Source organism: Cololabis saira, chromosome 11 (assembly GCF_033807715.1).
Source record: "Cololabis saira isolate AMF1-May2022 chromosome 11, fColSai1.1, whole genome shotgun sequence".
Classification (NCBI taxonomy): Eukaryota; Metazoa; Chordata; class Actinopteri; order Beloniformes; family Belonidae; genus Cololabis; species Cololabis saira.
This window is the reverse complement of record NC_084597.1, coordinates 41,996,282-42,022,202: the sequence shown is the minus strand read 5'-3', so window position 1 is coordinate 42,022,202 and position 25,921 is coordinate 41,996,282. Positions and strand designations below refer to the sequence as shown.

General features: G+C 43.3%; 1 protein-coding gene across 1 annotated transcript; it reads right to left on the bottom strand.

Moving 5' to 3' along the window:
- Window positions 1–210: 210 nt before the first annotated feature.
- Window positions 211–23,184, bottom strand: LOC133455481 (long-chain fatty acid transport protein 6-like). Its single transcript, XM_061734553.1, has 10 exons — window positions 22,624–23,184; window positions 21,095–21,298; window positions 19,126–19,284; window positions 18,474–18,598; window positions 12,237–12,431; window positions 7,188–7,278; window positions 6,904–7,102; window positions 6,677–6,774; window positions 3,036–3,166; window positions 211–2,958 (listed from the first exon to the last, which is right to left on the bottom strand). The coding sequence occupies exons 1-10, from the start codon at window positions 23,108–23,110 to the stop codon at window positions 2,782–2,784; spliced, it is 1,866 nt and encodes a 621-aa protein (XP_061590537.1). The 5' UTR covers window positions 23,111–23,184; the 3' UTR covers window positions 211–2,781.
- Between the last annotated feature and the right edge of the window lie 2,737 nt (window positions 23,185–25,921).

The following is a 25,921-nucleotide window of genomic DNA, read 5'->3' as shown; positions in this document are numbered from 1 at the left end:
ACGTCCGCTCCGCCGTGGCCACGCCCACCGCGCTGGCCCCGCCCACAACCGGGACGAGCCGTGCTGCGTTCGAGGTTCAAAAACACGTGGGAATTTATAGCCTCCACTGCCAAAAACAAACAAACATAAAACAACCACTGTTTTTTTTTTTTATAATTTATAATCTTTATTTTTCAAAATGAAGACAAAAAAAGAGGTTAACAACACCACATTTCACATAACAAGAAGAAAAACATTACAATAACACAAAAAAAAGAAAGACAAGGGGGTTGGGGGGAATGGTTGGTAGAGATAAACTTTAGAGATGATGGAGCCTCTAGCGTCAGTTCAGGTCCAGCTCTAAAAGAAAAATAAGTAAAATAAAATAAAAAGCATGTGACCAACACAATAGGTCATGTTATGGTTCTATTATTCTCAGGTGTTCTCTAATTCAAGTCCATGGGGCAAATTGGTCATTTTCATTGTCTTTAAGGATTGAGGTTGCCTTTTCCATTGACAATAAATCCGAAAAGTCCTTTAGCCAATTGTATTTATGAAAGCAGTTTGGCTTGCGAAGTATTGTCCTCTTCACAGACAGAAAAGCTAGAGCAATGATACGTTGCATAATTTTTACATGTATATTTTCCACTGCACTAGAAAATAAAACCGCTGTAAGAGTTGCCCCCAGTAAGAACTTGGAAATCGGTATGTACAAGTTCTACTTCTCCCAACTGACCTCGTTAACTTAAAGTCTTTATGTTGTGAGACAAAGTAGTCTGCCTAAGTGGGTCTTAGTCGCTCATTTATTTACTGAAGTTAACTGTATAGCTGATCTTTTTTGTTGAAATTGAAACAAAAAGAAAAGTAAGGGAGCCCTGAACTTTTTTAATGTGTGCATCACACTAGCCGAGGTCCATTTAAGTAGTTTCGGTAGATAAATTCTAAATTCCAAGCAACTTGAACACAACATCACACTGAATGACCGAACAGGCGACATGTATCGTATGACAGGAGGGACAAAACAGTTACACAAATGACAAAACATAAAACAACAAAACCTACTTTATTATGTATTTGTTTGTATATCCATGCAGATGTAATGTACACAAAGTACATGCAGTTAACAATTCATTTCCTATTTTTTTTTTTTTACATATTATACTACAACTTAGAATTCTGCATCAATATTGTTTGCTTCTTGCCTAATTTTGTTTAAAAACTGATTTTGGTGGATAGTTCCATTCCCCCTTACGCTTGGAAACCACTTCACAACAGCAACAGATGTCACGATTAGTCTGGAGAAGATGGACATGTTTTTGTTAAAGTGAAAAATAAAGTTCAGTGAAAAAAAGTTGTGTGGCTATGTGTGTGAGGGTGTATCCATCCACAAAGACCCACACACACAACCCAGTGTGTTAACACATTCTATCTTTAATTCCAGTTCAACCAGCAAATAAACATCTGATAATAAATTAATAAAGGAATTCTAATTTGACCATAGATGTGAAAAAAAAAAATCTGTAAAACTGACAAACCTACAAACAAACAAAAAAACAAAATCAATTACAGTTAAATCCTGAAAAAAAGAAAAACAGTAATAATGTTTATAGTAAAGACATTATTCTCTTCACTGTTGGAACATGTTCAGATGAGTAATCACTGCAGACATTTGGAGACTAATTCATCTCTGGAATGTTGTTTGTCTCCTCTTCAACTCTGAACTTTGTAGGACATTAGAAAATTATTGCCAAATTTGTAACATATTTTCCTTTATGATTGTGTCTGATCTAATACTTCTATATTTCTTTTTAAAAAAAGTGTTAAACTTGTTATACAAATGCTAGAAAATTCGTTGTCTAATACTTTGCAGAATTTTACTAACAAGCTTCTGCATCACTGGTTCAGTTCCTTTAACGTCCAACAGTCTGAGACAATCAAGCTTGCAGAACCAGTTTAAACATCGGGTTAAACCTATCATGTAAATATGAGAAGGACTTTCGTAGTGTTGGTGGTCTTGATGGGTGTAGATGAGACCTAAAATGTAACATTTTCATGAGCTGATAACTATATTTATTCACATTGTTCAAGTTTCACAAGTAGAAAAGGGATGTTTTCTGCTGTTTGCATCCACCACAACGAAACCAGAATGAATTGTTAATACTAAACAACGGCATGTTGTGAGAAAGTAGACTTGTAAGAACTTTCTTATTAGATCTCTCCTGATTTACAGTCATCACTGTTAACAAGTGCAGAAAAAATGTTGCGTAGTGAAGAGTCGGCTGAACACAGAGACTTTGTCAGTGTGCATTCTGAGTTAGACGGAAGATCAGTTCAATATATGATTGCAGAAACAAACAACCGTTATACTGAAAATATAGCTGCTCCTGAAAATACCCCCCCCCCCCGACACACACACACAGCCACTCATTTCCTTGAGTAGAAAGTAATGACACCCCCCTGAGAGAACCAGCATTACATTAGTACATTAGTTGATGGTGTAACTCCAACCAAACGCACCTGCAGAGGATATGAAGTAAGATTCATGAATAAAGCTGGAGCTGCTTCTTTGATAATTGCAGGACGGTGTTAAGTACAATCTTTTCTACATCTTGAGAAGAAGTGGAATAGTGATTGGCGGAACGTCTCAGTGGTGTCTATGAGAGCAGGAACCAGGTTTACACGGACATGTTTCCGTTCTCGTCACTGCTGAACTGGTCACATATTCATATACAACACTAATGGGCAACATGAACACAAGGATACAAATACTGTCTAAAAACCTGCAGGAACCTCCCGAAGACTTCATAAACGGGTCTTTCCAGACACAATGTCCTGATACAGATCTGCTGTGAGGAGAATCAAGTCTTTCCGAGAGACGTCCAAGAAGTACAGAGGATCAGGAGCGACGTCAGGATCGAAGCCTTCCTGGACCAGCTTCAGCTTCTGCTGCTTGAATGTCTCCGTCACATCCAGAGACGTCTGAAAGCAAAGCAAATCAACGAGTTCAGCTCACGCTTCACAATGTCTGGAAGTTTAGAAACACCCGGGTGGCTTACTTGTATCCTGAGGAAGCGGGGCCAGGCATACGCAGGAAGTGTTTCCACTAAATGATCGTAGAGCTTCCTTCCATCCAAGGTGAGGCCCTGCTTTATCACAACGGCAGCCATACCTGCTCGGCCTTCGTGTCCTGCACACACAGATGGGAAGAAAAGCCTTACGTGACACTTGGCTCATTGTTATTCAGGACATCCAGCAGTTCAGGCCACGGAAGGGAAAGCACAGGCCGAGAGAGCAAGATAACTTCCTTTCATTTGTAATCATACATGCACTTTGGGGATTCAGGCCTGCAAAACATCCCCCCAAAAGAAGTTTTTAAACCTCTTTTAAATGTTTTCATTCCTTCTGACAACACCTAAAAGCTGCTCTGATACTGATGATCTCAAATGATGAAAAGTTGCAGGCATTATTTCCTGAAAACATGTATAAAGTGGTGAAACAGTACAGAATAACTGTTGTAGCTTTTTTTGCTTTCAAAAAAAGTGTGCAGACTAATATTTTGTCTCTGAACCAGAGGTGTCTTCAGTATTCACATTCATGACTCAGGTAGAAGTATAGATACTAGAGTATAAAAATACTCCTGTAGAAGTTGAAGTATCAACTCAAGTTTTTTACTCAAGTAAAAGTATAAAAGTACTGGTTTCAAAACTACTTAAAGTATAAAAGTAAAAGTAATGTAAGGGGGAAAAAAGCCATTAAGGACAAAAGCCATTGAAAATGAATGTATCTTAGTATAATGCAAATATATTAAAGAAGCATATATGTGTACTATTGAGCATTAACATGTGTTTCAGAGAGCAGGAGATATGATGACTAGTTGCCTATAAGTATTGTAATGGTGCAAAAAGTCAAACTTCATGTTCATGTTATCATTTATCCTAACCTTTATTGGAATGTACATCCAAGTTTAGTTGCAGGAATCTGAGGGAACGGATGTAAGAACAAAACTGGACAAGAACATCTGAAACAACCACAACCAAATTCACTCTATCCGGATGGAGCAATTTAACTGGATAGTTTTTATTAAAGGCCCAAATGAAATAGAGTAACGAGGCTGTTTTTAAAATGTAAGGAGTAAAAAGTACAGATAATTGCATGAAAATGTAAGGAGTAAAAGTAAAAAGTCGTCTGAAAAATAATTACTCCAGTGAAGTATAAATAACCAAAATTTCTACTTAAGTAAGGTAACGAAGTATTTGTACTTTGTTACTTGACTTCTCTGCTCTGAACGAGTCGCTCTGGTGTCACAATGACCTGTTTATCAGAATTGTAATGTTTACTCATCCCTTGTTCTGGGTCATTTCCTACTTTGAGACGCCTTATGTATGTTCTGACCCATTTACATGAAATCTACTGAAATCTGGATCATCTCTCAATTCTTTATTCCTGGTAATCTAAATGCATTCAGTTTCAGTGCAGATGGTCACCTAGTGGTTCAAACATATTATACATAGGTGTTGATACATTTTTCCACGACAGTTTTCTGAGTTAATGCAGCCCTCACGGAAGTTGAGGAGCTTTGCCTCGGACACTGATCCTGAGTCTGGGCCGGCTGCTGATAACGGTCAGGATGATCCCCATTGGTCTCGGTCATAAAAGGTTTCCAGGATTTTAATCACACATTTATTGATCAAGCGGAGCTTGCCTGTCCACCAGAATCAAGTTTATGTGTAATATGTTGCAAGCCTGATATGCAAAAGGTGCATGCACATTAACAAATAAAATGAAACTTAAAGGGGACCTATTATGGCATCTAATACCTATTTTAAACAGGCCTTGAATGTCTTAAAAACAAGCTTTTGATTGTTTTTGCTAAATAAATTAGAAATTCAGCCTCTGATCCATGTCTTTATCTTCCCATTCTCTAACCTCATTATCTATGCAGGATTCTGAGTGGGCGGGGCTATGATAATGAGGCTCTGTGCTGATTGGCTGCCTGAATGACGCGATACACCGCTACCAAAAAATGGCAGAAGCTCCGGCCGGTGGAGTTAGTTGTGGGAGTGGTTTCACACATCGGAGGCCAAACTATGGAAATCTCTCCCGTCGTTACGTAACAACGGGAGCAGAATCTTATTGGCTCGTAGATCCACATCACACTGGACGGATCATCCGGGCGGCTGTACAGACACTGCAGAATCTGGTTGCTTTCCTCCTTCTCTGAGTTGGCAGGCTGAGGGGAGACCACTTTATATATGTTAAAGACAGAGAAAACCTGTTTTTCATAATAGGTCCCCTTTAACTTGGGTTAACACTGTCTGCAAAGACATGAAAGTAAATGCAAGAAACTGTGCTGGGAAACTTGTTCTGCTGTAACCTGGACAGTGTTGTGCATGAACGAGTTCAAATGAACACGTTCATTGAACACGTTCATTTCTTTGAGAACATTGAACTGAACGCAACATCCATCCATCCATCCATCCATTATCTATACTCGCTTTTATCCTTTGCAGGGTCACGCAACATACATGCAAATAAAGAACTTGAACTTGGATTTGTTCAAGCTCAGTTTAAGCTTCACTGTTTAGGTCCAATTATTATGGAATACATTTCACCACATTTAAAATATTCGACGAGACGACGACTTCACACTACATTACCCACAATGCAGTGCACACACCAGCATAGCAACGGGCACCAGCTCCATGGCAACGGCAGCCCGAGCCCGGTGCATCTTTACATGACCAGTGAAGAGAGAGACGATGCAGACGCAGCGAGACATAGATGATGATCCCTATCATTATCTGCAGGAATTTTACACATCGTCTCCCAAAGAACCCGACGGTAAAAATATAACCTTTCTGTGCAAATTATTTCCAGCTGCGCTGAGAAAACAAGTCAGAGCGTCTGCCTCGTCAACTTCACATTGTAAACGTCATGTGGAGTTAAAGCATCCGTCCAGTGTGAGAAAATATCTGCAAGTCCTTGACAATCAAACAAAGTCATCAGGAAAGACCCCAGTCCCACTGCTGCTCTTTCATGGTTGATTTACCTGCAACAGGTAGAAACACTGATAATGGACTACAATGTTGGAGATTTACAGCCTCTGAGTGAAGTTGAAAAGCCACCAGGACATGATTGTATACAGTGAACAGTTTTAGGATAGGGGGGTGTTTCATTCGTACTTCTCACCTAAAAATATTGAAATTAACTGAATTTGAACTAGTTCAAAGTGAAAATGGTGAACTATGAACGTGAACTTGCACAACACTGAACCTGGAAGGACGTACGCAGCAGACACGCTCAGCCCGAGTTAAACACCTTTCAGACACCGTCTGCAGGAGGACAGACTCTGTCCTGCCATGTTTGACTCCAGTCACGAGGAGTCAACAGAACAGTCATCTGCGGAGCGACAAACATGTCTTTTTCTGGTCCAGACTGGGAGAGACCCCACTGATTAATGTCCAAAAACAATGAATTCTGTTTCATATTAAAACTGAGCCGTGTAAGTTATAAGTTGGCTGAAGTGTGTATTTTCTTTTGTAGAGATATTCAGATGAATACATCTAAACCCCTGTAACAAGGCGTTAACAGTCGTAGCTCACAACTTTATGACAAAACCAGAAAGACATTCGCACATCAGACCAGGTTGCCTGACTTCGCCAGTTCTGTTATAGATCATAGACATAACTCAACAGACCTGGTATGGAGACGCCGTAGATGCTGGCCTCTTGGATGAAATCCAGAAGACCCACAACCTCTGACACCTCTGTGGTGGACACGTTCTCCCCTTTCCACCTGGCGGAGGGGAAATTAGATGCAGTTAAAATACATCCACAAGCAGCTGCAGCTCAGCTGATGGTTGGAACATCCCACCCCCCAACCCCCCCAGTTGCAGTTTTAATTATACGGAATGTGAAATGCTACCTGAACGTGTCTCCGATGCGGTCCCGGAAGTACAGAAAGTCCCTGTGGTCGCGGAGCAGGATGTCTCCCGTGCTGAAGTAGACGTCCCCGGCTTCAAAGACGTCCCTGAGCAGCTTCTTCTCAGACTGCACCTTGTTCCCAGCGTAGCCCAGGAACTGGTTCATCCCAGTCTGGGGAGAAACCAGGATCCCTGGCTCGCCTGCGCCCAGCAGAGGTGCATAACTTAGTCTGCGCATGTTCTCTACAGATGTACCGAAAGATGACCACAGCAATGTCTTATGTACCTGTTTGTGCTCGTATGCATCTTCCACAGTTGGTTCGGACCGGCTCACACGTCGCTGGGTCGTATCTCACCAGATCAAAAGCAGCAGAAAGCTGTAAAAGGAGCAACGTCAGTAACTTTGACTTGGTGGTGTCCAGTCTGACTGAGGAGTTACAGCCCCCAGTAAACCATCAAAAACAAATTATAGGCTAAGTGAATGTTTGTAGTCTTTTATTTCCTCTGGAAAACAACCCCTCTGTATGTGGTGAAAGTATAAGAGCCTCTTTTGTTTGGGCTTTCCCAGCAGAACCTGCAGCTCAGACTGCTGTTTGGTTGTTGTTCGTGTCGGGACAATCTAACCTCAACAACACACTGCAAAAACTCAAAATATTAACAAGAATATTTGTCTTATTTCTAGTTAAAATGTCTCATTTTTAGTCAAAAAAATCTCATTACACTTAAAACAAGACTCATCACTGGAAAAAACTGCAAATTTCACCTGTTTCAAGTAGATTTTCACTTAAAATAAGTAGAAAAATCTTTCTACTTATTTTTTCTTTCTACTTAATTTTTCTACTTATTTCAAGTGAAAATTTACTTGAAACAGGTGAAAATTGTCAAAAAAGTTATTTTTCTGATAATGACTCTTGTTTTAAAGCAGCACAACGTAACTTTCAGCTTTTCTGAGTTTGGCGGCATCTTTTGGACAAAAGCGGTAGTGCTTTACCAGAAAGAACACTTCATTTCCCATGAGCACCAGCGCGTACTGCCGGAAAACTCCTGTCCCTGTCGCTGCATTTGTTTTGATAGTGAATGAAGACGGGACGGACTTTTCTGTTTCACCGAGTGAACGCAAAAAAAAGATGTTAAACTGCTGGAAAGGAACTGGAATTTACCGGGATACCTTAAACAAGGAAGCCAGGGAACGGTATATGGAGAAAATAATTCAATTCAATTCAATTCAATTTTATTTATATAGCGTCTAATACAACAGATGTTGTCTCTAGACGCTTTCCAGAGATCCAGAACATGAACATAAACATAAACATAAACATAAACATAAACCCCCGAGCAATTATTATATAAACAATGGCAGGTAAAAACTCCCTTAGTGGGAGAAAAGCCTTAAGCCAAACAGTGGCAAGGAAAAACTCCCCTTTAGGAGGGAAGAAACCTTGAGCAGGACCAGGCTCATAAGGGGGGACCCTCCTGCCGAAGGCCAGACTGGGGGAGTCAGGGACGTCGACAGCACACAGCAGGCAGGTGGAAGCAGCAGCGGGATGACCAGAGGTGGGGGGGGGGGGGGGGGGCGTCAGCAGCACACAACAGTCATGTGGAAGCAGCAGCGGGATGACCAGAGGGGGGGGGGGGGGGGCATCAGCAGCACACAACAGTCATGTGGAAGCAGCAGCGGGATGACCAGAGGGGGGGGGGGTGCAGGCAGGCGGAAGCAGCAACAGCAGACATCCACGTAGGCAGGTGGAAGAAGCAATGGGATGACCAGAGGGGGGGGAGGGCCGGGAACACAGGCCAGAACGCAGCTCCTGAGGCTCCGGCCTGCAAACATACACAAAAGAGAAAAAAGGGGGGCCGGCACAAGAAACTACAGGAACAATGGACAAAAATGATAGCTATGAGATATTTATAATAAATAAAAATGGTAATGGAGAAGAGAGGCAGGGAAAAGGAGAGGAGAAGAAGGGTGAGAGGCACCGCCCAGCGGATCATGTCGGTGCCCCCCTGCAGCATAAGCCTATAGCAGCATATCTACCGCGAAGCTATATTTGAGACTAACTATTATAGTTTTGTTCTATAGCTGCGACTATGACTACTGACTCTAACACACTAAAGTTTACACTACCTAGAGATTTACCAACACCAGCTAGAGGTTTACTAAACACTAACTATAAACTTTACTAAACAGAAAGGTTTTAAGTTTAGTTTTAAAGGTGGAGGTGGTGTCAGCCTCCTTAACCCAGATTGGAAGTTGGTTCCAAAGTAATGGTGCCTGATAGCAGAACGCCCGCCCTCCAAATCTACATTTAGATACTCTAGGAACTACGAGTAAACCTGCACCCTGGGAGCGGAGAGCTCGGCCAGGAACATAAGGTACTATCAAATCTTGTAAATACTGCGGAGCTAAGCCGTTTTGGGCTTTATATGCAAGTAATAAAATTTTAAATTGAATTCTGAATTTTACAGGTAGCCAATGGAGCGACGCTAACACTGGAGAGACGTGGTCTCTCCTGCGAATTCCTGTCAGTACTCGTGCTGCTGCATTTTGGATCAGCTGGAGCCTATTCAGCAAATTACTTGGACATCCTGCTAACAACACATTACAGTAATCCAGTCTAGAAGATACAAACGCATGAACTAGTTTCTCTGCATCCCTCTGCGAGAGGATTTTCCTAATTTTTGCAATATTACGGAGATGGAAAAACGCTATTTTACAAACCTGACTAACATATGGTTTAAACGACAAATCCTGATCGAAAATAACACCAAGGTTTCTCACAGTTGCACTGGAAGCCATCGCAACACCATCTAATCCCTTCCTAAGATGCTCTGGACCAAGAATGATAACCTCTGTTTTATCTGAATTTAGAAGCAAGAAATTTCTGGACATCCAGTCCTTGATGTCCCTAAGACATGCCTGAAGTTTAACTAACGGTTCTGTTTCATCCGGCTTCATAGACAAGTAGAGCTGCGTATCATCAGCATAACAATGAAAGTGTATGCCGTGATTCTGGATTATACTTCCCAACGGCTGCATGTATAAACTGAACAAGACTGGCCCTAGCACTGAACCCTGCGGAACACCATAACAGACCCTCGACTGTTCTGAAGAAACCTCATGTACATGAACAAACTGGAACCTGTCAGATAGATATGATTTAAACCAACATAGAGCTGTCCCTTTAATCCCAACAACATGCTCTAACCTGTGCAGTAAAATGCCATGATCTATAGTGTCAAAAGCAGCACTGAGGTCCAGTAAAACCAATATGGACACTAATCCCTTATCTGAGGCCATAAGAAGGTCATTCGTAACTCGAACCAGTGCTGTCTCTGTGCTATGATGCATTCTGAACCCTGACTGAAAGACTTCAAACAGATCATTTCTATACAAATAGTCACATAACTGGCTTGAAACTGCCTTTTCCAGAATTTTAGATACAAATGGAAGGTTAGAAATTGGCCTATAATTAGCTAAGGTGTCTGGGTCAAGGGAAGGTTTTTTAAGTAAAGGTTTAATTACTGCCACTTTGAAAACCTGTGGTACATATCCTAAGCTTAGGGATAGGTTGATTTGGTCCAGTATTGTCACACCAATAAGAGAAAAAACATTTTTGAATAGTCGAGTCGGGATGGGGTCTAACATACATGTGGTAGACTTAGCTCTATTAACGAGTGAGGTCAGCTCAGGGAGGTCTATAGGATCAAAACAGTCTAGAGACAAGTCAGAGCCTAGGGAAGTCGCTAAAGCTGAAGAAACGCCCACAACCGGCTGGTTGATTTCTTCTCTAATTCTCGTGATTTTACTGTTAAAGAAGCTCATAAAGTCTTCACTACTGAGAGCTGCAGGAATACACGGCTCAACAGAGCTGTGACTCTTTGTCAGCCTGGCTACAGTGCTGAACAGAAAACGTGGGTTACTTTTGTTATCCTCTATCAACGTTGAATAATAAGCTGTTCTTGCTTTGCGAATGGCTTTTTTATATACTATTAGAATATCTTTCCATTCACGATAAGAGTCTACAGAACTCTTATCGTTCTGTAGAAAATAATGATTATTAACGGTTTGGATCCATATGAGATCACTACTAAAGAGTGGAGCTCCTGGTCGGAGCTGCACTCTTTAGAAGGATTTACTGCCGCAGTTCTGCACAACCCACGTCTTACTACCTTGTTTAGGAGTTTGGCAGCTGGTTTGGTAAATGTTTTACTCGCCATGTGTTTCAATAAATTTGTATAATAGTACAACATACAGTACATGTTTTGTATCCCTCTTACTTCTCTTTTCTTTTTTTTGACTGCTATATTATGCTGAAGAGGCTCCGAGGCGTGAGCAATATTTTTGTTTTCCTCGTGAGATTATTTTTTTCCTCTGCAGCTACGAATAAGAGTTAATATTTTTTCCTCAACAAACTAGTTTTATCTGAAGATTGGGGTTAATTGCACTGCAGAGAGCTGGCCAGCAACTGCATTTAGCTGGAGAAGTGAGGAATAAAACCCGTATGAATGATGCGACGCCCGTCTGTGTTAGTTTGTGGTACTGGGGAACGTTATGTTTGGTCGTTACAGCCGCGATCCAACCGAGCCGACGACTCTTTTACTCTGTTATCTCAGATAATTGGCCGGCCTCCGTGGTTCTGCCTCCGAGCAGGAAAGCGGTGAAAAGGTAAACCATTAGCGATCTTTTCCCCACATCTGTTGTGTGGAGCTGCTGCAGCCACAACACAGCAACGGGTTACCAGCTTCTACGGAGCTCTGCGCTCAAAGCCCAGCCCATTTTTGTCTCGGCGAATCGGGAAGGAGGGGGAAGTGACGTATGCCGTAAATCAGTCAAAGCCGTAAAAATGTGTAGTTTTTTAGTGTGGCAGGGTTCCTACCATGCTCCTCAAAGTTACATAGTGCCAGTGAAGGCGATACAGACCCCTCAGACCATGACAGAGGTTCATTAAACCTGTTGGAAGTTGATGTACCATCATAATGATGATGATGAAATATTAGATTAAGGTGGAAAAGTTACATGCTGCTTTAAGTGTAATGAGATTTTTTGACTAAAAATGAGACATTTTAACTAGAAATAAGACAAATATTCCTGTTTTTGCAGTGCACATACAGTTGTGGTGGTGCAGAGTTGCCCAGTCCCGGGGCTTATTGGCTGGTTAAGCCTGGCTTTACCACCAACAAACACACCTGTCTAAGGTGTGCTGATAGGTTTGACCTTCATGTGACCCTTTAGCGCATCAACACGAGGCTCTGAGGACAGAATCAAAATACATTGGACTTGAAGTTACTGTCTAACTGAGGTTGGGGTGCAGTATGTGAAGGTTTCCCTGCTGACCTTGTTGAAGTAGCTGGCACGTCCAATGGGCCCGACCTCGTCGGTGTAGTTGAGGAAGCCCACGTTGGTCTCCGTCATGCCGTAACCCTCTCGGATGTGACTGATCCCAAAGCGCGCCTTAAACTTCCTCCAGATATCCGACCTGAGACCACTTCCGACTGCCAGCCGGACACAGTGAGCTTTCTCCTCCGGAACCTGGAGGCAGGGAAGGACCTTCAACTCAGTTTCAAAGCAACACTTCCCTTCTTTTAATTGTCCTTATCTGTCACTTCAACAGATACAGACTTGACATCCATCTTCCAATCCTGGGGAATAAAATACACAATAAGGACAATAACAGATGCAGTGGTGTCAAGTAACGAAGTACAAGTACTTCGTTACTGTACTTAAGATTTTTGAGAATTTGTACTTTTATTGATACTTTTATTTTTCTGTACTTCTACTTTTACTTCGTTACATTTTCAAGGAAAAAAATCGTACTTTTAATCCGCTATATTTAAAGGAGCTGTATGTAAGAGCAATAATAAAACGAATCATAAAATGACCCCGATATGTCAACAGACATTTAAAAATCATGTTCATTTCAAATACTTATGTCACTGACAACAGCACTCAAGCCAGGATATTCCAGTTTAAAAAGAGGAGTTGCAGCCCTCAACTGATGTTTATGTTGTCATTTTTTGTTTTGTCCTGAAGCTCCACCCTCCACCTATCTCCCAATCACCAAGTCAGTATTGTTTCTGAAGCTCCACCCTCCACCTATCTCCCAATCACCAAGTCAGTATTGTTTCTGAAGCTCCACCCTCCACCTATCTCCCAATCACCAAGTCAGTATTGTTTCTGAAGCTCCACCCTCCACCTATCTCCCAATCCCCAAGTCAGTATTGTTTCTGAAGCTCCACCCTCCACCTATCTCCCAATCACCAAGTCAGTATTGTTTCTGAAGCTCCACCCTCCACCTATCTCCCAATCACCAAGTCAGTATTGTTTCTGAAGCTCCACCCTCCACCTATCTCCCAATCACCAAGTCAGTATTGTTTCGGCATCCGGGTTGCCAGCTCAGCTCTAATTATCGCAGCCATGGCAGCCTACGTTCCTGCTGCATTCTGCAGCCTACCTGGCAACCTCTGGTCGGGGGGAGGAGGGGGAGGGTACACGCCGCTCAACAATATTTTGAAAGTGACTGCAGTACCAGTTTTGGCCATTTCTTACAGACGGTTCCTTTAAAATTGGACACGTCGTTACTCGCTACAAATTAAAGTCTTACATTAAATGTAGGCTATTGCCGTGAGAACAGCACGGACGGGGCGACTCGACCTCCATACCGAGAAGGAGCCTCAGCTCCTGGGGGATCTGCGCCGCAGAGGCGGCCGGAAGGCTGGAGGAACCGCCGTCGCGTCAAGGACCGACAAGTATCGAGCTCGGGCGGCGGGCTCCGCCGTTTACTGTTGAAGGATTGTAGATGCGTGGGCTGACGTGTCTGCTGGGTTGGACTGTTGTTCGGGCTTTTGCAAAAGCCGGCATCATTTCACGGCATGGAAAATGACTCGGCTGCTCAGCAGCCAGAGAGCTGCGGGCTCTGCCCGTCGCAGCGCGCACCAGTTCTCCCGGTCTCATTGATCAGTTCTCCCGGTCTCATTGATCAGTTCTCCCGGTCTCATTGATCAGTTCTCCAGGTCTCATTGATCAGTTCTCCCGGTCTCATTGACCAGTTCTCCCGGTCTCATTGATCAGTTCTCCCGGTCTCATTGATCAGTTCTCCAGGTCTCATTGATCAGTTCTCCCGGTCTCATTGATCAGTTCTCCCGGTCTCATTGATCAGTTCTCCAGGTCTCATTGATCAGTTCTCCCGGTCTCATTGATCAGTTCTCCCGGTCTCATTGATCAGTTCTCCCGGTCTCATTGACCAGTTCTCCCGGTCTCATTGATCAGTTCTCCCGGTCTCATTGATCAGTTCTCCCGTTCTCATTGATCAGTTCTCCCGGTCTCATTGATCAGTTCTCCCGGTCTCAGCGCGATCAGGCTTGGATGAATGCAGAAACGGAGGATGAAGATTTAAATGGGTTTGATTAATGTAATAACTTAACCTGTCAGTCACTGTCACTGTCAGTGTCAGCGGGGCCAATGGGGTACAGCAGCAGTGATGAGCAAAGGGAGAAATTAAAATGGGGTAATGGAGACAAACACTAAAGGGGTCAGAATAATATCACCATTATTTAGAGTTGTAAGCAAATTATTGGAATAAAGCCACTTTCGACAGCATGACAATGTTGGGACTTCATTTCTTTGCAATCCTTTTGAAAAGAATTTTGTACTTTTAATTTTAAGTACATTTTACACCATGTACTTTTGGTACTTTATTATATTTAATTTGAGGTACTTTTATACTTTTACTTAAGTAATGTTCTTAATGGGTACTTTTACTTAAGTAATTTTCAAGCAGAAAATCTGTACTTTTACTTAAGTACAATATTTTTGTACTTTTTCCACCTCTGAACAGATGTCGCCAGGCTCTTTCCAGGTCCCAAAATTAGGAACATTAAAACCTTGGATTAAAAAAAAAACACATATTACTGGGTCACTTTTCTTTTTTTTGTACAAAACCTACAAAATATAGAAGACGTTTCTGAAACACAACGTATGTGAGCAGCTCTATAAAGGAAACGGCTCTGGCTGATTTCTATCTTCAGTCGCTCATATAAGCAGGTGAGAAGGCCAAACGTCCGGGAAACTGTCGTCAATCACAAAAACACGGCTTTGGAGGTAGAGGCTCATCTCTGGACTCTGAGTCATCGGAGATGGAAACAGACAAACTGGTTCTTTACAGCTTTTACAGAAAAAATTGGAACCTTGTGCTCTGGACCAAAGATGAAACAGACTATCCAGAGTCCAGAGGCCGGGGTCCTGTGATTGTAGGGGGTGATGTGGTGGGGCCCCTGATAAACAGGCCAACAAAACTGCCTTCAACATCCAATGTCTCCTAGGGACCTCCAAGCACTTTTCCACCAGAGAAGATGCTATAGAGGCCCCGCTGAGGAAGAGGAGGGTCCTGCACTGGTCTGGCTCCAGTCTGGACCTGTCCCCAACAGAACAGCAATGCAGCCCACCCAGACATGTGTTTTCCAGAAAGAATTGTTACCGAGGGGTAACGCGGTACACAGTGGTGCAGCTGGTAGTGCAGCCGTCTCACAGCAAGAAGGTTCTGGGTTCGATTCCCGCCGGGGACGCTGTGGGCGCTGAAGTGCGTGTTAGTTCCCCCATGACTTCAGCACCCACACCCTGGGTGGGGTTGGAGAAAGGCTTTCTGTGTGGAGTTTGCATGTTCTCCCCGTGTTCCCTTGGGTAGCTAATGTGAGCTACCCTCACAAAAACATGCAGCAGTCCTGGGCTACACATGCCCCCTCTGGCCAACCAGGATCCGGCCGGAATAACGTGATCCTTCCACGCGCTACGTCCGGCCGGAGAAACCTCACCCTGTCTGCTGAAAAGAAGCTGCTGCTGCTCACTCCTCAGGTTAACGAGGAGACCTGAGCTCAGTGCAGGAACTCCCGGGGTTGGTAGAGGGAGCAATGCCCAGGACTGTAGCTTAGGTAGGAGCACCCACATATAATGGGAAAAAATCTGGATAAAAATATATTAAAAAAAAAAAAAAGGATTGTTACCGTGGCGTTACACAGAGCCGAGAGCTTTACCGTCCAGCCGCTTGGATGTGAAATACAAAAATGGACGTACATTCACAAATAAAATGAAGTTGGTTACAAAAAAAGACTTTCAGCAAGAAAATAAGTAGTGATGCACCGAATGTTCGGTAACCGAAATTGTTTGGCCGAAAATAGCAAAAAAACACTTTCAGTGGAAAAAAACGAACAATTAATAACGGCGTGTGATGACGAAATCAAACAGCGAACAGCGTGTGGTGTTAAATGCAGCAAACATGTCAGCATGTCAGATCATTACTTGGATGTGGGGAAAAGCAGAAACACGAGAAATGATCCAGGCTGAGCTGAATTTGGGAAACGGCTTGGTGATGGAGACGGTGACGGGATGCACAGCAGAGAAAAGGAACCGTACTACCGATGTGGTGGAGAAAACTCACTGTCTGATATGACCAGATCCTCCAAGAAAATAACCCAGATTTTTACAATTATTATACAAGGCTTCAAACTGCAGAGATCAGCCCCACCACGACCCGATTAACTGGATTTGAACGGGAGAAAATGAAAAAGGATTATGAGAAAAAATACAATAAGTAAAGTAAGACAAATTGTGACTGACGGGTATTTCACTGCACATTTATTTGATTTATGCAATGGTGAAAAAATTGGCAAAATAAATTAAAAACTACAAAGAAGCATTGTTCAGTATTATTCGGTATTCGGCCAAGTGTTTATTATTATTTTCGGTTTTGGCCACAAATTTTCATTTCGGTGCATCACTAAAAATAAGATTTAACAATCAGTGCCTTTTTGGGCTTTTCCTTCTCCTCTCAGTCCTGGATGCTCTGCAGCTGAACACCCACCAACTCCGGCTTCCTTCACTCGTGTGAAGCAGCTGCACGCCTTACAAACGCCTCCGGTGTGAAACGCTTCAATCAACAGGAACTACAGGCAGTCCGGAAAGTATTCAGAACGCTTCACTTTTCCCACATTCTTTTATGTTACAGCCCTATTGATAATTGGAATAAATTCATTTTTTTTCTCAGAATTCTACACAAAACACCCCATAATGACAACATGAAAGAAGTTTTGATGCGACTTTTGTAAATGTATTAAAAAGAAAAATAACTAGAAATCATATGAGCATAAGTATTCATAACGTTTGCTTAATACTTTGTAGAAGCTCCTCTGGCAGCAATTACAGCCTCAAGTCTTTTTGAATAGGTTGCTACAAGTTTGGTACACCTATTCTTGGGCAGTTTTGCCCATTCTTCCTTACAGACCCTCTCAAGCTCCATCAGGTTGGATGGGGAGCGTCGGTGTACAGCCAGAGATGTTGGATGGGATTCAGGTCTGGGCTCTGGCTGGGAAACTCAAGGACATTGACATGGTTGTTCTGAAGCCACTCCTTTGATATTTTGGCTGTGTGCTTTGGGTCGTTGTCCTGCTGAAAGATGAAGCGTCGTCCTAGTCTGAGGTCAACAGCACTCTGGATCAGGTTTTCATCCAAGATGTCTCTGTACATGGCTGCATTCATCTTTCCCTCAATCCTGACTAGTCGCCCAGGTCCTGCTGATGAAAAACACCCCCACAGCATGATGCTGCCACCACCATGCTTCACTGTAGGGATGGTGTTCTCCAGGTGATGAGCGGTGCCTGGTCTCCTCCAAACACCACACGTGGAATTCATGCCAAATAGTTCAATCTTTGTCTCATCAGACCAGAGGATTTTTTTTCCAGGGGCCTTTTGGCAAACTCCAGTCGGGCTGCCATGTGCTTTTTAGTAAGGAGGGGCTTGCGCCTGGCCACTCTACCATACAAGCCTGATTGGTGGATTGCTGCAGAGATGGTTGTCCTTCTTGAAGTTTCTCCTCTCTCCACAGAGGAACACTGGAGTTCTGACAGAGTGACCGTCGGGTCCTTGGTCACCTCTCTGACTAAGGCCCTTCTCCCCCGATTGCTCAGCTTAGGCGGGCGGCCAGCTCTAGGGAGATTCCTGGTGGTTCCAAACTTCTTCCATTTAAGGATGATGCAGGCCACAGTGCTCACTGGGACCTTCAAAGCAGCAGACATTTTTCTGTACCCTTCCCCAGATTTGTGCCTCGAAACAATCCTGTTTCGGAGGTCTGAAGACAATTCTTTTGACTTCATGTTTGGTTTGTGTTGCAACATGCACTGCCAACTGTGAGAGCTTATATAGACAGGTGTGTGTCTTTCCAAATCAAGTCCAATCAACTGAATTCACCACAGGTGGACTCCCATTAAGCTGGAGAAACAACTTGAGAGAGATCAGTGGAAACAGAATGAACCAGAGCTCAATTTTGAGCTTCATGGCAAACGTTCTGAATACTTATGCACAGGTGATATTTATAGTTTTTTATTTTTTATAAATTTACAAAAATCATAACAAAACTTCTTTCATGTTGTCATTATGGGGTATTTTGTGTAGAATTCTGAGAAAAAAAATGAATGTATTCCTATTATCAATAGGGCTGTAACATAAAAGAATGTGGGAAAAGTGAAGCGTTCTGAATACTTTCCGGACTGACTGTATGTCTGTGAAGAGACAGACCCGACTCACCACGGGATGGTTGAGCAGGTACCGGCAGAGCTCGCCGATGTACTGCACCACGGTCACGTCATGCTTCAAGCAGTCCTTCCAAAATCCACTGGCAGAGAACTTTTTCTTCAACACACATGTCGCGCCTGTGATTCAGAGAAGAGGTGGAGAGGATGCAAAGACAAAGATAAAAACAGCCAGAGTCAGTGTTGAAGCAGCAGGGAGGGATTTCCCTGGTTTGTTTCAGCTTTTCCTCTTTGCATGTGAGGGAGTGAGACTTCCCTTAAATATGGGGGCGTTCCCTTGTGGCCTGCAACTACTGTACATGAAAAGGCCAACTTTCAGGATGTGCAGGAGTCTCAGGATCTCTACCGGAAAACACGACTTGCAGAACCATCAACCCATGAAAATGTTACTTTATGGAAAGTAAATGGTAGAGATGCTGAAATGTTCTGCTGCTAAATGACAGCCTGACACTGCTCCAATCCCTCGGTTGCTGCAGGGCAACAGTTCTTTCCAAATGTCTTTTCAAAAGAAAGAACCACCGACCAGACTTTGTTGCAATAACGCAGAGAATCAAAGATGAGTTGTTGTTTCTATGCAAATAAAAGGCCTGCACCGCAGAGGTCAATGCTGCCTCTCCCTGCACGGCCAGCGCGAGGCAGAAACTTACCGAGGTGTATGCAGCCTCCGATGGCTAAGAGGGAAGCAGACATGTGGTACAGAGGAAGAGTGATGTAGAAGACGTCATCAGAGGTGGCTCCACACAGGTCAAAGAGGGCCATGCTGCCGATGGCTTTCAGGTGGCCCACACGGGCGGCCTTGGGCAGACCTGGCAGGGAAGGTTGAAATGTTGACAGTTCTTCTTCAGTCAAAACCGTACTTGTCGCCTCGTCTGGGACATTTAAAGGGGACCTATTCTGAAAAACAGGTTTTCTCTTGCTTTAACATATATAAAGTGGTCTCCCCTCAGCCTCCCAACTCAGAGAAGGAGGAAACAACCAGATTCTGCAGTGTCTGTACAGCCGCCCGGATGAGCCGTCCAGTGTGATGTGGATCTACGAGCCAATAAGATTCTGCTCCCGTCGTGACGTAACCAAAATGCAAACCACGGCCACAACTATAAAACCGTGTAACTGCATGAGCGTCCGACTATCGTAGCACTGCGTGACATCGTCTCTCTGTCCATCTCCCTCCAGCAGCTGCCATATTTATTGAGGTTTTTGTAGTGAAATGAGGAGGAATCATAGAGATAACTTCTCATTTCAACTAACTGGATCAGCCGTTCCTCATCCGTGACCGTTTCCTACAGCGCTTTCAACCGGCTTTCAACGCGAGCAAAGATACTCTACAGAAGATAGCGCATTACCGTTACTGCCAATGGTATGAAATGGTATACACTTCCTGTCTCCTAAGTGGGCGTGGTCGCCCACCCAGTCACTGATCATGGGATCAGTCTAATATTTTTTTTCCCTTCCAAAAAGACTTCAATAATAACAATAACAGTATTATTAAGCAAAGAAGCAAGTTTTATTTTAGTTTTAAACTTCATTTTATCCGATGGGAAAACGAGTTCTGCAGTGAGCGACAACTCTGAGCAGAGCCATGTATTATTATATTATATTATATTATTAGCTATGAGAGCCAAATCTCGTGAGAGTGCGTTGCTCAGACAGAGACAGGTCTCAAACAAAGTTCATTTTCTCTTAATCTGTCGGTCTGAAAATTGCCATGTTGGTGTCAGAATGTTCAGAAGGTTTGTGGCTTTTGAGAAATGGGTCCCATATTTACTTAGGTTACTATGGGGCGAAGGAATTGGTAATAATCTGTGCTCACGTTCACTTTTCCCATAGGACTCAATAGACTCAGGACCTACTTCCGGTCTCCTAAAGGGCAGTGGGGAAACACAGATACAGGAAACACAACCGTAGTGGGGGGTCTCGTTTATAGAACGTCTCTGGCGCGAGTGACAGAAAGAAAATAGAAGCAGGGCGTCCGACAAATGTTCAGCTCAAAACGCTGCGTCTCTGCAGCCAGTTAGGACAGTCCAATAGAAAATAAAGACATGGAATTGATTTTGTCGCTGACGCTCGCTCACATCGCATGCAGTTAGGACACGGTTTAATAGTGTACGGAGCCGCTGCTCTTCTGCCCAGAGCGAGGCTTTGTGTCCTCCCCTGCTACACGTCATTCAGGCAGCCAATCAGCACAGAGCCTCATTATCAAAGCCCCGCCCACTCAGAATCCTGCATAGATAATGAGGTTAGAGACTGGGAAGATAAAGACATGGTTTAGAGGCTGAATTTCTAATTTATTTAGAAAAAACAATCAAAAGCTTGTTTTTAAGACATTAGATGCCATAATAGGTCCCCTTTAAATCTATAAATCTGACAGGAAGCAGCCACATCGGTCTGTTTACGTTTCAAAATGTAAATGTGTGTCAGGGAAGTTCTCCCTCCACGCTTCAGCGCTGTAAACATGTGTCACATGACCATCCCACATGACCAAACTTTAACTGCACCTGATACCAAGAACAACACAATATTACTACAATCCTTTTCTTTCCTCCTAACAACTTATTCAGATGATTTTAGACGTGGTTTCTGTGAAAGGACTTGGTGGTTCAGGGGCTGATACGGTACCTGTGGTCCCCGAGGTGAAGATCAACAGGAAGGTAGACATGATGTCCACCTTGGGGATGTCACTCAAGGTTTCTACGGACGTGTTTTCCACCTTATCAAGTAAGCAGTTGAACTCCTTGGAGGGTGATGTGTGGTCCACCACCCACAAGTCAACATTGTCCTCCTTCAGATCCGTCAGCACCTCCTCCAACAAAGGTACCAAATCTGCAGAAGAAGACACAGGAGGTTCAGTGGAAGCTGGTGAAGAAGACAAACCTGCCCACCAGTCGCCAGTCCGGCTCTGCTCATCTTAGATATTACAGCGTCAGGTTGAATTATATTGCAATATTTGTGTATTTAGGAATCATTTAGTCGTCATTCAAGTCTGTCACATTGCCCAGCCTCGGCTGAAAATCCCTGGAGAATCAGAGTTTTTCCCACTCAGCATGGAAATCGTGAGAGAACATTTCTTTTTTCTGGTATATTGTCCCTCTGGTCCTTATTCTGAGTTTCTGTCTGCGTACTCAGATTTACTGTTTATTGATTAAGTCCTCACTTTCTGTTAAGACCCTATCTATCCATCTATCCATCCATATACATACATAATTACAGCTTGTTACAAATTAAAATAATCTAATAATTATATTTTGCAAGAAAGACAGTTTACTTTTTTGCTGTATTTTATACCACATTTCTTTCACCTGAAAGTGAAATAAAAAAAAACAAGCATAATTTTTGGTTGTGTTGCTTCTTTTCATGCGTATTATAAACTACTTGTACTTTTACTTTTGATACTTGAGTATATTTTTTCACAAGATACTTTTGATACTTAAGTACATTTAATGTGAGCTACTTTAGTACTTTTACTCAAGTAATTTTCTTATGGGTGACTAACTTTTACCAAAGTCTTTTTCAGTTATGGTATTTCTACTTTTACTTAGTTACTTTTTTCAAATACTTTATACACCTCTGTTGAAAACACCCTCAGCAAAATTAATGTTAGACTTACTGGGTTTATTTTTGCGATTTCACTTTCAATGTAAACTTTAAATTCCCAACGTTTTCCCTGTTTTCTTCTTGCAGTGTACAGAACTGTCTCAGAAAATTAGAATATTGTGATTTTCTGTAATGCAATTAAAAAAACAAAAATGTCATACATTCTGGATTAATTACAAATCAACTGAAATATTGCAAGCCTTTTATTATTTTAATATTGCTGATCATGGCTTACAGTTTAAGAAAACTCAAATATCCTATCTCAAAAAATTAGAATATTCTGGGAATCTTAATCTTAAACTGTAAGCCATAATCAGCAATATTAAAATAATAAAAGCCTTGCAATATTTCAGTTGATTGAATGAATCCAGAATGTATGACATTTTTGTTTTTTTTAAATTGCATTACAGAAAATAAAGAACTTTATCACAATATTCTAATTTTCTGAGACAGTCCTGTATATCTTTAAATCTGTGCAAAACAATAAAGTAAAAAACTAAACTAAACACCCTGTCCTGTCCCGGGGCCGGGGGGGGGGGGGTGTGGGGTCGTACCTGGCCCCACCACCAGCGCCGTGGCCCGGCAGCTGAGCACGCAGTGCCGCAGGGACCGGGCTCGGCCGTTGCTGTTGAGGAAGGCCACCGTGCAGCCCAGCTTGCTCAGCCCGAACCAGGCGCACACGAAGTCGGGCTCGTTGCTCATCAGCAGCGCCACCACGTCGCCCCTGCGCAGCCGCGCGGCGGCTCCGAACACCCGGGCGAAGCGCTCGCTCCGGCGGTCCACGTCCCCGTACGTCAGGCTGCGCTCCCGGGACACCAGGAAGGCTTTCCCGGGACTCTGCTGCGCCCTGGAGCGGAAGCAGTGCAGGAATGTGGAGTTTCCCCGGCGCACCCGAGCCTGCACGGCCCGCTTGTACCGCTGCAGTTTCAGGTAGAAGCGCAGATCTGCCCAGAGGAAGGGACGAGCCCGAGCCAGCTGGAGGAGCAGAAACAGCAGAGCCAGCAGCCCCGCAGCCAGGCTGCCCAGCACCACGGCCATCATCCTGGGGCTGCACGGACAAACAGCCCGCAGGAGTTTCCCCAAACTTTCAATGAGAGGCTGGAACGCGCATGTCTGCAGGAATCCTGCACATTCCCCCCGCGAGTCTGGCCAGCAAATGAGAAGCGCAGGAGGATGGACTTGAGCGGTGTCGAGTAAAGCAGGATTTATGGTTCTGCGTTGAATCGACGGCGTAGCCTACGGCGTAGGGTACGCGGCGACGCGCACCCTACGGTGCGCCGTAGGATCTGCGTTGGTGTAACGCGGACCATAAATCAGCCTTAAACACCCGAGCAACCTTAACTACAGGACTCAGAAAATTAGAATATTGTGATAAAGTTCTTTATTTTCTGTAATGCAATTAAAAAAACAAAAATGTCATACATTCTGGATTCATTACAAATCAACTGAAATATCGCAAGCCTTTTATTATTTTAATATTGCTGATTATGGTTTACAGTTTAATATTAAGATTCCCAGAATATTCTAATTTTTTGAGATAGGATATTTGAGTTTTCTTAAGCTGTAAACCATGATCAGCAATATTCACTCACTCACTCACTCACTCACTCACTCACTCACTCACTCATCTTCTTCCGCTTATCCGTTCCCGGGTCGCGGGATCAGCAATATTAAAATAATAAAAGGCTTATAATATTTTAGTTGATTTGTAATGAAACCAGAATGTATGACATTTTTGTTTTTTTACTTGCATTACAGAAAATCACAATCTTCTAATTTTCTGAGACAGTTCTGTATACTTCAAGAAGAAAACAGGGAAAACGTTCTGAATTTAAAGTTTACATTGAAGCTGAAATCGCAAAAATAAACCCAGTAAGTCTAACATTAATTTTGCTGAGGGTGTTTTCAACAGAGGTGTATAAAGTATTTGAAAAAAGTAACTAAGTAAAAGTAGAAATACCATAACTGAAAAAGACTTTGGTAAAAGTTAGTCACCCATAAGAAAATTACTTGAGTAAAAGTATTAAAGTAGCTCACATTAAATGTACTTAAGTATCAAAAGTATCTTGTGAAAAAATATACTCAAGTACCAAAAGTAAAAGTACAAGTAGTTTATAGTACGCATGAAAATAAGCAATTTTGATGATTATGGTTCACAGTTTATGAAAACCCCAAATAAAAAATCTCAAAAAATTAGAATATATTATGAAATCATTAAACAATTCAATCATCAAAATTATAACAAATAAAGGATTAACATATATTGCTTTGCCTGTAATGAGACTATGTACTGTAATATACTACGCGGTCTGATAACCATCTCCCGACGAATATTTAATTCTCTGCGCAATCATTCTGCACCTTCATCAATTGTGACTTCATCAAAAGGACATGCCATGTTCGTGACAATGGACTTCTAATATATATACTGACTCTGTTTTTAATGACAGACGGCAGAACTTCGCCAAAACTCGCCTGCTGACTGAATGAATGAGGAAATCAAATGTGCGTGCGGCTCTGAAAGAGGGCGGAGACGCAGAAAAACTCCAGGTTTCACGATATAAACCTGGTCCCGACCAGGTTAGATTCAGAGAGTCTGTTACTACGGTAACTGACCGAGAGCTTAAGTTAACTCTCTTTGTGAAACAGGCTAGAGTTACTCCTCTTTCTCTGGTTTGAGTTACCTCCCTTTGTGAAACGGAAAACTCAGAGTTTCCCTCATTTCAGGGTTAACAGACTCCGAGTTTTCACTAAACCTGCTTTGTGAAACGGACCCCTGGGCCTGGTCTACAGTTAAAGGGGACCTATTATGAAAAACACGTTTTTTCTTGTTTTAACATATATAAAGTGGTCTCCCCTCACCCTGCCAGCACAGGGGAGACAAAATACCATGAATTTCTGCAAGCTCTCTGACCCCCGCCGGACAGAGTCCCCCAGTGTCAGGTGGTTTTTTTTGAGCCGATTAAAATCTGCTCCCATCGTGACGTCACGACGGGAGCAGATTTCCAGAGGTTCAGCCTCCGCTGCTGAAACCACGCCCACAACCAGCTCTCTCCGCTGCTGGAGCGGTCCTTCCTTCAGCCAGTCGGACGCGGCGCCGCGGCGGAGCGGATCCGGGTTAAATCATCCAGGTTCCCGGGTGGTTTGGGAGCTGGGTCCTCGGGGGTCCGTCCCAGGCTGGACCAGCTTCATCCTCCGAGATTTTCAGGCAAATCTGTCGGTTTGATCCCCGGTAACGGGCGATGCGCCGCGGATGCGCCCCGGAGCCGATCTGTGCGCCCGCTGTGGGGTTGCGGCGCCCATCGCGCAGCATCCGCCGGGTAGATCCGGCTGAAATTCCGCTGGTCGGTCCCCGGGAGTCCCTGCTACCAGTCCAGGCCGGTTCCTGCAGTCCCGGCCGGTCGGAACCGGTCAGATTCCCCCGTTAAAGCCGCGGTGATGCGCGCTGCTCCCGGGCGCCCGGCGTGGCTCCGGGGCAGCGTTCAGCATCCGCCGGGTAGATCCGGCTTAAATAGTGCATAAATGTTATTTATATACAACTCATATTTTATTTTTTTAACAAAGTTGCCATTTGTGAAAATTCAGTGTTGTGATAATTTACAGGCTCGGGCTGCTCTGGCGGAGCGAGGGTTTATTCTCCTCCCCTGCTACACGTCATTCAGGGAGCCAATCAGCGCAGAGCCTCATTATCATACCCCCCCCTTCCCTAAAAATGAGGCGCAGAAAAAGAGGTTAGAAGCGGTAAAACTAGTGACATGGCCCACAGGCTGAATTTATGATTTATGTAGAAAAAACAAGCTTTAGATTGTTTTTAAGACATTCAAGGCCTGTTTAAAATATACATTAAATGCC

Excerpts from the sequence above, each read along its gene's own strand:
- LOC133455481 (XM_061734553.1), bottom strand. The coding sequence starts at position 23,110 with ATGATGGCCGTGGTGCTGGGCAGCCTGGCTGCGGGGCTGCTGGCTCTG. Across the intron at positions 21,299-22,623 it reads GGCGCTGGTGGTGGGGCCAG|ATTTGGTACCTTTGTTGGAG; the intron begins GTACGACCCCAC and ends CTTCTTCTGCAG. Across the intron at positions 18,599-19,125 it reads CGGAGGCTGCATACACCTCG|GCGCGACATGTGTGTTGAAG; the intron begins GTAAGTTTCTGC and ends TCTGAATCACAG.